This window comes from Antechinus flavipes, chromosome 4, assembly GCF_016432865.1.
Source record: "Antechinus flavipes isolate AdamAnt ecotype Samford, QLD, Australia chromosome 4, AdamAnt_v2, whole genome shotgun sequence".
Classification (NCBI taxonomy): Eukaryota; Metazoa; Chordata; class Mammalia; order Dasyuromorphia; family Dasyuridae; genus Antechinus; species Antechinus flavipes.
Genome location: NC_067401.1, coordinates 145,668,361 through 145,680,216, shown reverse-complemented (window position 1 = coordinate 145,680,216; position 11,856 = coordinate 145,668,361). Strand labels below are relative to the sequence as shown.

Sequence of the window (11,856 nt, the reverse complement as noted above, 5' to 3'; positions counted from 1 at the left end):
AGATGGGTTCCCATATTCCTCAAAGGAAAAGAATAAGAAGTTCTCAGGCTCTCTGGCTACAGTAATCAGCATCCAAGCTCTGGGACCCTGAACTAGTTAAGAGATGTTCTTTGCAACCTCTGAGTGATACTTGAGCTTCCTGGCTCTTGCCCTACTTATGATATTAGTAGAATCTAGGACAGAGAGTAAAGCAAGAATCCATGTCAAGGGGCCCTAGTTGCCTTGGGCTGCATATGTATTAGTGTCATTGTAAATGGATCCTCATTACCAGAGGGGCATCCTGCCAAAGCCACCCAGGAGGGGAAATGCTGTGCTCTGCTCACCTCTCCAGGGGATATGGGGTCTTCTCTAGACAAAGAACTCTGCAGCTTCATGGACCCAGGGCTCTGAGGCCCAGCAACAGCAGCAGCAAGAGGAGAAGGAGGTGGAGGAAGAAACAAATCTACAGATTCTGAGGCTGGAGAGACAGGATTGTAAGCAGGAGACCCTTGGGACAAATGGCGGTGGAGGAGCTTCAGAATGATGTTGAGGTCTGAAGACATCTGAGATTCCAACCTGCCAGATAGATGAGGGTTGAATGGAGAGACCAGGAGCCAAAGCAGATTGGGAAGGATAGCTCTCTCTTCTCAGCCTTGAAGACTCTGAAGTGACAGTTTTGCCTTTATCCCTCTACCACTGTTGGCCTATAATTCTCATTACTCTACTATGCCTCCAGCAGAACCCTGCTACCCATAGGTTGGACCTGCTTTTACCCCATTAAGGATGGTGAGACTGACCATTCCCTGGCTCTCTTTGGGGTTCTCCTGAGTGAGATCATTTAGCTAATTATGTTTGATGGTATTTAGGTTGGGAAATTTATAGGCAATAGAAATATATGTATTTTCAGGCCATTATCTCTGCTCCTTCTCTACCCGAGAATAGAACTCTGCTCTCAGAGGCACCATGGGCTTTGATGGGCCAAGAAGATACTTTTAGCCAAACCATGATATTTAACCCACACCTGTTTTCTGCCTCCCTGGTATTTGAGGGCTACAGGCAGTGCTATCTTGCTGGTTTTCTTATCCTTAGCACTTGGCACAGTGACTGGCATGTAGCAGCACTTAATAAATTCTTCTACCGCCTCCCTCCCTATATATGTTGGTGTGTACGTGTATATACACGTATATATATATATATACACACACATATATACATATATAGTATACATATATATACACATACATTTATTATGTATGTATGTATACACACATATATATTATGTATATATGCATGTGGGTACCTATTATTCTATTTCTAATACAACAGTTCTTAACCTAAATTCCACACACCCCTTAGATTTCAGGGAATCAGGGAACTTGGATGGAGGAAAGATTATATCTTTTTTTTTTTTACTAAAAATTGGTTTTCTTTGTAAGTCTATATATTTTATTTTTAAATATTAATTTAATTTATGAATTTAAAAGCATTTCTAATTCAAAGGTTAACCCAATATTCACAGAACCCTTAGATTTCAGGAAATCAGGGAATTTGAATGGGGGAAAAGCTATATCTTTTTTTTTTTACTAATCTTTAGTTTTCTTTGTGTTTATATATATATATTTTTAAATGTTGATTTAATTTATGTGTTTAAAAGCATTCTGGGATGATGTCCCTATGCTTCATCAGGCTGACAAAGGAATCTCCCCAAAGGTTAAAATCTATTATTTAATCTATCTACACAGTTGTGTAGTTCTAACATTTAGAAAATATAATAGGAATATTATATAAATATCTTATATGCCTTTTAAAATTCTATTTTCAAATTTAAGAGTCTATGGTCTGTCAATAAAAAAGTGGTCATTAATCTATATGACATTCATTATGTCTCTTGTTGATCAATAGGAGGAGCTCTTACAGCACAAATTCCAAGGCCTGCCTTTTAACTTGTTCCCTCTTTGCTGCCTACTCAGTATGTTCTGTATCCAGCATCTCACCTATTTAGCTGAATCCTGAGACACTCCAACCTGGAGCCCAGATCTCTTGGCCAGCTATCCTGACCTCCATCTTGGGCCAGAGATAAGTGCTGGGGAGGCATCCGAGGAGGAACTGCAGGATTGTCAGCCCAGAATTCAAGCACATCTTGGGTGCCTGGGAACCTATGTCTGGCTGCAAATGAGAAGAGAAAACCAGGGGAGGGTAGGAGGCAGGCTCTGGCTTGATCCGATCCATCTAGGCCAGTTTCTGCCTAACTAACCACGTTCCCATTCCCTCCACTTTCCTCCCTCCCCTGCCATGATAGAGCCAATCTGGGAGAGGGAAGAAGAGATACTTACCCGAGTACTTCTGAGTACTGCTGTCTGCCTGAGCTAAGGAATCGGCTTTGGGACTGATGAGGTTAAGGCTGGCAGAGGAGAACTCTTCCTGAGAATGAGGATGGGCTCTGGGTCCCGAGGAGTTGGAAGGGCTTGGAGGTCTGGTCTCAGGCTCACTACTTAGTGAACTGGTCAAGGAGTTGCTACAGAACTCATCCCATGGGGCCTTTCCAGGGGACCCCTGCAAGTGGGTCAATGGTGACTTCCTTGATGCTTTCATACCATCCAGCCCTGGAGAGAGACCTAGAGAGGAAGCCATTAAGGGATAGGACTATGGAGGGTCCTTATAGAGGAACTGAATATACTTACTCCCAAATTGAGTTTCCAATCAGAAGGAAAAGGTTTCCACAACTTTACACCAGGAGTTGTTATTAATGGAAAATAAGAATCAAGGTTTGAGGGACCAGGCTTTTCCCTTCAGGGTCAGAAGCTAAGGGATTCTTATTCACTTACCTGGCTGATCCCTCATAAGTGTAACCCTCCCCCAAACGAGAGGATGAGGTTGAAAAACCCCTGGGAGGGGGAAGAAAGTGGGGGGAACAATATTGACAGTGGCTGGGGGTGGGGTGGGGAAAAGGGAGGGACTAGTTCTGCTTACCCAGCTTGTAATGTTTTACAACAGATTGAGAAGGCCTGGCCCAGTGGTAAGGGACCTCCTGGTCTTGGCTGGCTGGTGATCGGGGGAATCCTGTCTACCTTCGGGGAACAAGAGCTTTGTGTAACAGGCAGCCAGATCACTTCCTCACTGGAGCCTTCCCTGATCACCCTCACTGCCTTGGTAGGCTCTTGATATATTTTAATTTCCTTGCAATTACCTATCTTTGCATGTATTTTGTTCTGCTACCCCGATATTCCAATACAGTGAGCTAGAGGGCAGGGATTGTCTACATTTTGTCTTTGTACCCCCAACTCCTATTCTAATGCCTTATACAAAGTAGGTGCTCAATAAATGTTTTGATTATGCTCATTCCCTTCCTGATTCTTTCATGATTCCCATAGGAACCTGATTCTAGGCAGGAGATAGAGTTCAGAAGCTAAGAGTAATGATTTCCAAAGTGGAAGACCATAACACGAACTCAAAGGCCCACATGTAAACCAGTCAGAGGGTGGTAAGATAGATCTCTTCTTCACCTTCCCATGTTTCCTCAGGTTTCATGCTTCTTGTCCCTGGGCAAGAATGCTTTCCCTGGGTTCCTGAATTGTTATGGCATTGGTCAGATGGGGCTGCTCTGCCAACCTACTCTCTTAATGCTCCTGCCCTGTGGTACATCTCTTGAGCGAGTTCCTTTTTTTGACTCACATCATGAAGATTGAAGGTGATCTCCAGTTTGCTCCAAAAGCTTTCAGAGAAGGCAGGGTACAATTCTAGGACCTCCAGCAAGTCTTCGCGTTGGATCTTGTGCAAGTCACAGTAGGTCAGTGCCCGCACATCTGCATTGGACTTGCCTGGCCGGCTCTTGAGGCTGATGGGCTCCCCGAAAATGTCATTCTTCCCTGCTGACCCAAGGTAAAAACAAGTGCTTGTGGGCAGGGACTTGACATAAGTCCTTCTACTCCCAAGTTGTCACCCTCTTTATTGTGCTGAGAGATAGATGGCCTTCCAGGTTACAAGCACTTCTTCTGGATTTCCCTCCCAGACTCTAACTTCTGATCCATCTTCTCCCAGAATTGCTCCTAGACTGGGAACTTGGTGTAGTCCTAGTATTGCTCTCTTGGACTGAAATCTAAGGAAAAAGTTGGCTAACTAGCAGGAAGATACATCCTCATAGATCATAAAATCTTGAACACATAGAATCCTGTATCCCTTCTTTTTTCTCACTACATTACCCATTTTTATTCATACTGACCCAGTGGCCATTTGTCCTTGTGTTCTCTCATAGTCCTCACTGTAGATGCCTGGATAATACCAATAATTCAAATTCAAACGCTTCAGTCATATCAAGACTTATTCTTCTGTGTCCTCAGGGATCTGCTCTCTGAGAAAATGGGTTGTAATAGATCCTTCACCTTTAAGGATTGGGTGATTAATGGTGAAAATTCCAAGTCCTGGGACAGGCCAATGGAGGAGATACTTGGGGGGACAGGGAGGCCTTAGGAATCGCTTAACTGCTCTATGCTTGCATATGCCTAGTAATTAGGAATACCCCTTATATCATATTGAATTTGCTTTTTCTTTCAAAATAGAATTATAGAATTTTAGATTTAGTGTTAAAGGAAGTCAGAAGTCATCTAGTTCAACTTAAGCCTCAAAAGAAGAGGCAACTTGCTAAAAATTCACTATGAATTATTGTTTGCCAACTCAGAATGGGGGAACATTCAAACATTGCCTTAGTCCTCAACCCTTTGCCCCTTTCCCACCCCAAACCCCAGTTTGCCTCCTCTCCTACTCAAATGTTTGAAATAATCAATTGGTTCCAGGTCAAAACTGGTGGTATTGAGTGAAAAATAGCAATAGTCATAAGGGGCTTGCTCTTTAATTAAAATATGTGTGCGTTTATCTTCCTGAAAGAGGATAGGTGTTCTAGGTTCATCCTTGGGGTGAACCCTTTGGGGGAAAACTTCTGGCTTCATTTAATGTTCCCTCTTTCCCACACCTACAGGGAATTTTGAGAAGATTTCTGCGTTGAGCCAGATGCTGTCTAAAGTCCCATCTAATTTGGAAGATCCTAAGTAATTTATTTGAGGTATTATTTTAAGTATTAAAATAAATGCCTTGCTTTAAATTATTCCACATTTCATGTTTGGACATGTCACAGCCAGCATGTATATAGCACTTTAAGTTGTGCAAAGTACTTTACAAACATTATCTTATTTGATCCTCACAACACTGGGATATAGATACTATTATTATTTTATAAATGGAAAAATGGGGCTGAGAGTGTGAAGCTAATAAATATCTGAGGTTGCATTTGAACTCAAGTCTTTCTTACTGACTCCAGTCCAGTGTACTATCTACTGAGCCATCTATAGCCATGCAAACATAATAGATCAAGTATATGTGTAGTCATACATACATACAGAGAGGCAACACATAAATATAGTCAGGCAACACAATATAGACATGAATGCGTAATATAGTCATGCATACAAAATACAAACGTATCTATAAAACACATACACATATAGTCAGGCAGACATATCTATAGTCATGTATACATAATACAGGCATTCATATAGCCACACATGTATACCTACATGTAGTTATGAACATATACTATAGTCATACACACAGTTATGTATACATTCATGTATAAATACACACAGTCATATATAGATAATACAGTCTGGTGTACAGCCATGGATTCAGTCATACATACATACATACATAACATGACAATGTAGTAATAGGGGGAAAAAGCAGAAATTGGGTTAAAATCTTCTGTTGCTTACCTGTGTGACCTTAGAAAAGGCATTGTATTTCCCTAAGTCTTATCCCTCTTTGTAAAATGAGAGTGTTGGGTTATATGGCCTTCAAAGACCCTTCCTGCTCTATATCAGTGATTTTACAATCTTAGATTCTCTTTATTTCCCTACTTTCCTCCCTCCCTTTCTCATCTCCAGCCTAGTGAAAGGAACTTTGGACAGACAATCCTATTTCCACTCTTGGCTTTCAGATAAGGAATTGTATGACTGCTTAAGGTACTTTCACTCATAAGCCTCAGCTTCCTCAACTGTAAAAAACTAAAATCTTTGAAACCTTTAGGGATCTGTGATTATATCATTATGATCCCTTCCTCCACCACTAGAGATCCCAATCCTTCTATACATCAGCAGATGGTCTTTGTAAGTGGCTGTGATAAAAACCCCCTCATCCCTAGGCTACTAAGCTTCTGGGGATGATCTTTTTTTCCCACTGGGGGAAAATGATAATATAATACCTTAAAGCACTATATAAACAGGACTAGTGATTATATGGACAGCCTGGCAGAATGATATAGTATTCCATTTGAGGTAAGGAAGACCTGTATTCAAATCCCATCTTGGATATATACTATATACTTGATTCAAATCCTATCTCTGACATATACTTCCCTTAGAGTCAAACTTCTTATGTGATCTAGGTCAAATGCATCTGAGACAGCTGCTATAGCACTTACCTGTTAAGTCATAAATGTTAACAATTGGTAGAGTACTAAAATGGTAGTGTTTATAACTTAATAGGTAACTCCTAGGAGTTCCCAATATTGATAAAGTCATAGGTTATTTGTATATTGTATATATCAAAATTGTATATTGTATATATTTTGATATATAGAGAGGCAGAATGATGTAATGGATAGAAAAGCCAACAAGCTTGAGCTAGCTTTGTATAAGATTCTCTTCTGCAATATCTCTACCCTTTTTGTGAAGAGGGAAGACCCTTTTTCATTCCATTTTAAGACTGTCCCTGATTTTGGAAAATTTTCCCCATACACCAAATCCTCAATTCCCACCCATTGTTTATATTTTGTGGTCTCTCAAGTTAATTAAACAAATGCAACTTCTTTGCATTTGATAGATTTTCAAGTAATTGAAGATAACTATCATAATCACACTTCCCTCCTCTCCATCTCCCTTTTTCTTCAGGCTAACAGCTCTCAGTTCCTTTTGCTTATCCTTAGGTGATGTGATTTCAAGAGGAATTTCAATCATGATGTGAGAAACCACCCAAATAGGAAGCCCCAACATCTTTGACATATATGATGCTACCCCAAATGATAGAAAGATATGGCTAGACACATGCATGGGGCAGATGCCAGGACATATTCTTTAGGAATACATAAGTATTCTGGGGACTAGTTAGGGGCCCTCTTTCTCTTGGCCCACTTGAGTTCCCCATCTCAGATTGCTTAGCCTATCCCACCTAGAATGGCCACAACAATGTCCTCACGCAGAATCTCAATGGAGCCTCTGGAAATGAAGTAGAGTGTGGTCAGCACGTCCCCATAATGCACCAACGTATCCCCTGGAGGTGCATGTGTGGTCTTGAATCTCATGGCCAAGGCACGAAGGCAGCCCTTGCTGGCACCCTGGAAAGCCTGGCAGTGTTGCAACAGAGTGCGGTTCAGATGCAAGCAGATGTCAGCCTGCAAACACTCAGGAAAGCCCTTCAGCACCTGTGGAACAGTGTGGGATATAAAGAGGTAGGGGAAACAGGATCAAAAGTGACAAGAAAAATGGAATTAGAAAGAAACGGTCTAGCCTTTAGGGAAAGGCTCCTAGGGATAGAATTGAACAACTTATAAATGTTTTGGGGACACTGCCACTCAGAGGAAGCCCTCAATCCTGAGGGTATCTTAAGGAACACTATATCAGGTACTAGAAAAGTGCCTAACATAAAGGCCTCAATAGCTCAGTTCTGGAGTTTGGAATGGTTTGGGGAAGGGACTAAATCAGACCCATCCAGAAAGGAAGGAGAGGTAAAGGACTTAGGAAAAAAATAGGAAAGGAAGGGTATTAGAAACCTATATATAGACTTAAGATCTTAACAACACTAGTCAGCTACTTTCTCTTCACTGTTATTAATTTACTCATTCAAGGGAAGAAAGCGCTTAAAGAGCTAAGAGTTGCCTTTCTGGCAATTAATCAAAACATTTCAGCCCTGTTAGCAAGTCCCTGCATCTTCTTTCAACTTCTATCTGGAAATTTGGGGAGTAAAGAAAATGATTGTTGGTGGGATTGTAGAGTAGTAGTACTTTTCTAAGGAGAGCCAGGTTGTACAATGAATAGAATCTTGGCTTGAAGTCAAGAAGACTCATCTTCCTGAATTCAAATCTGGTCTTAGACATTTACTAGCTATGTGACCCTAGCAACAACTTAACCCCATTTGCCTCAGTTTCCTTATTTGTAAACTTGAGCTGGGGAAGAAAATGGCAAACTACTTTAGGATCCTTGTCAAGAAAAACCCAAGTGCTGAACTTGTAGGAAAAAAAACAACAACCCCAAAATGGGGATACATGGAGAGTTGGATACAATTGAAATGACTGAACAACAACAAAAATATCTTCATTATCTCCCAGTAATGGTACCGTCCCGGTTCTTAGGCATAGTGTTACCATGGGCTCTGTAATGACTTTGCTAGCCTGTCAGAGTTACACAATCAACTAGTCAGAAAAACTTCTGAAGTCCCAAAGCTTGACAAAGCAGTGATCCTTTGCGAGTGAATTGCAGATGAATTTGGAGATGCTTGTAACTGCCACAGGACCAGCCTTGAACAGCTCAGAGCCAACCTTGAGCTACAGCTGTAGACTGAAGACCTTGCTCAGGACTTTCTAAATATACTGCTCCCTGGCTTATTGTATTTTTGGATGTCGTCTCTTAAACTCCATTCCCCACTGGAAAGTCTCTAGAAATTATATTATCTCACCCTTTTCCCAGCCTCTCTTTGAGAATTCTTTCCCTCTCTCTTCTCTTGCAAGCTCTCTCTTGAGAGTTTCTTTTGCTCAGACAATAAATGACTTTATAATCTGTCATCAAACTGTTTCATTTAGGTTCCTCTTTTTGGGCTGGAGATGTGTGGTGGTGTCTTCCTTTAACACTTGAATTTATTCATGAGTATAAAGTAAAAATACAATTTATCAAGACATCTGGGCAGATGGGGCTCCAGTACCAGTATGAAAATCATTAACAACCAATCCAGAGCTCCCACCTTTCCCCTCTACTTTCTATAGTTTGCATTATGTTTCCATAACAATGTCCACTCAGGATCATAGATTGATAATCTAAGAGCTTGTAAGGGTTCTGAGAGGACATCTAGTTCCACTTTAATTTAAAGACAAAAGTATAGATAAGCCCAATTAGCTTGAGGTCAAAGAGATAATCAATAGCACTCAGATCCTTTGATTTCAAATCATCACTCATTTCTCTATACCACAGTCCCTCATTTATTGCCTGACCTCCTTTATAGTCATAGACAAGTATCTAAGACATAAGGTGATAGTATTGCTGATAGATCTTCCCTTTCTTGCGGGGTTACCTGCCTGGGCTTGGGAAGCAAAGAGACTACTTAGAGAGTCTAAAGATTCCATTCTACATAAAGGAAGAAAGAAGCTCTCAGAACTATGGGATATAGCTCTGGTTACCATACTATCATGATATGCTACAAGCAACATATAGAATCCTGGCTCCTGGGCTGTGGCTTTTGCCATAGTATTGTTATTTTTGCCTCTACTAAGGTCTTCAAGCATGCTCAAGTTGATGCATTCTTTTCCTTTGGTAAGATATAGCTGGGCTGAAGCATGTACTAAACAGGATCAATATATGGATTTGGTCTGGATCTGTAATTTCACTGGTTATAGAAAGCACCTGATAGGGAAACTCCTTTCTACCAATGTTGATAAGAACTCAGTCTCAGAGAGTAGTAGTGAGAGGTTACTTGCCCACGGTCACATAGCCAATGACATCAGAGGCAATTACTAGAATCCAGGTTTTCCTAGTTCTCTACTACATATCTCTCACTGTATCCATATCCCAACTAAAACCCAACTTTCAAATAATATTTAAGATGAAGAAAAACAATATGTATTGTACTTGTGTTTTGCCTTGAGGATAATTTTTTTCTGTGTGGGTATTTCCACATCAAGGATCCTGGTTCAGCAAATGAACCATCATGTTTTAGTAGTAGAACAGTCAAAGAGAACTTATTGAAAGAAACAAAAAACATTTGAACAGATGGCTCAAGAAAAAATACTTATGTGCTCACTAATTGTTTTTTCCTCATTTAGTTTAGACTTTATCTGAAGCTTGTTTTTGTTAGCTATAGCCATCATGTTATATACAGTCGGTATATATTGCCCCACATTCCCACCTGAATATTTCATTTTCCTACCTCCTTATTGTACCTCACCATGTCTAGCTTCCAACTTACCGCATTCATATCGATCCCATTTGTGTAGGACCAAGCATGCTGAAAATATTCCTCAAGGCGCTGACGTAGTGGGTTGGGAATCTGATGGAATCGGATGAACTCCTTGACCCGAAGCATCTGGGTGTGATAACGAGCAGTTCCTGAGTAGAGCCTCTGGATGATGGCAGACACGTTGCCAAAGATACTGGCATACATGAGGGCTGAGGGAAAAAGCAGAGGATGAATCCCCAGAACTCAGAAGCCTCAATAAACTGGGGATGGAGAGTGAGCTCCTAGATCCACTGAAGCACCTCTGCAACTTCAAACAACTTCATAGCAACACCACCCACTAGTTACTTTTGTATCCAAGGCAAAGAATATAATTTTGCCTGCCTTTTGCCTCCATAAGCAACTGTATCTTTTATATTGGGAAGCCTTTCCCAATGCTTCTTTATTTTAGTACCTTCTCTCTGTTAGTTATTTCCCATTTATCCTATAGACAGATTGCTTTATTTCTTCCTCCCCATTAGATCATAAGATCCTTAAGGATAGGAATTTTCTTTTGTCTCTTTTTGTATCCCTAGCACTTAACATAGTACCCGGAACATAGTAGTCACTTAATAAATGTTATTTGATTGATTGTTTTTTTCCCCCTTTGATTTTGTATGTCCTTCATCTTTGAGTATCTGAGAAAAATATCTAAAATTCTTGTAATAATCTTGAGGCCCAGGTTTTCTGAGGCAATTTTTTAGGTTCCCAAGGAGTTTTCTTGGAGCCAGGTATCCTTAGGACCCTATTCTCCCCAGGTTTCCACAAAGATGGAGGAACAAAAAGTCAGGAACCATCAACCACTTTGGTGAAACACAAAACCCTATAGATTTTCTAATCTACCCACTTTCACTTGCCAGTCCTTGACAAAACAAAACAAAACAAAACAAAAAACCTCCTCCAAAGCACAATAATTTTTGAATTCACTTGAGAAATTTTTGGCAGAAAATCACTATGAATAATCAGTATTTCCTTTTCCCTCTCCTTTTCTCTCTCTTGGGATCTTCTGGCCCAGACATACTTTGTTTCAAAGAAAAAGGAAAACAAAAGAGGGAAAATATGTTCTTTCAATTGTGTACATTTTGTTCTTACCCTATTCAAAATCTCTTTTCCTGAAATTATCTTCAATTCTGCCAAATATGATATTGTAAATAAATCAAATTATACATAATTACATTACAGATGCTACATTTATAATCCAGGTTTAGGGATGGTGGTGGTGAAGGAATTAACAATAAAATGATTTTTAGATATTTAAAGGGCACAAAAAATACTGAGAGATAAAATGATATAGTGGACAGAGTCTTTGAGTTAGGAAGTCCTTTGACATACCTATTGATTATGGACAAGTTCCTTAACTTCTTGGAGTGCTAATTCTCTAAGACTTTAAAGATACTTTTAAATTAAAAATAAAAATTTTAAATTAAAGATAATTTTAAATTAAAATAATTGCTGATCTTTATTAGTGGAATTCACGTGGATATTAGTTTCAAACCAAAAAAAAAATCTTTACTTTAATACCCCCTGAAAATCTTCCAATTTCCCTTCCATATTTGTTGTTTCCCCACATTTATAATCTTAAATTTTTGGGAAAGGCTCATATCTCTCCTAGACAACAGCACACCTTTCATT

General features: G+C 40.0%; 1 protein-coding gene across 1 annotated transcript in view; it reads right to left on the bottom strand.

Moving 5' to 3' along the window:
- Positions 1–3,586: 3,586 nt before the first annotated feature.
- KCNH6 (potassium voltage-gated channel subfamily H member 6) overlaps positions 3,587–11,856 on the bottom strand; it is a 30,559-nt gene continuing 22,289 nt past the window's right edge. Inside the window, exons 7-9 of the mRNA XM_051994958.1 lie at positions 10,198–10,397; positions 7,195–7,447; positions 3,587–3,845 (exon numbers count right to left, since the gene is read on the bottom strand). Coding sequence (XP_051850918.1) covers positions 3,589–3,845; positions 7,195–7,447; positions 10,198–10,397 — 710 coding nt within the window. The 3' untranslated portion in view covers positions 3,587–3,588. The remainder of the gene's footprint in view (positions 3,846–7,194; positions 7,448–10,197; positions 10,398–11,856) is intronic.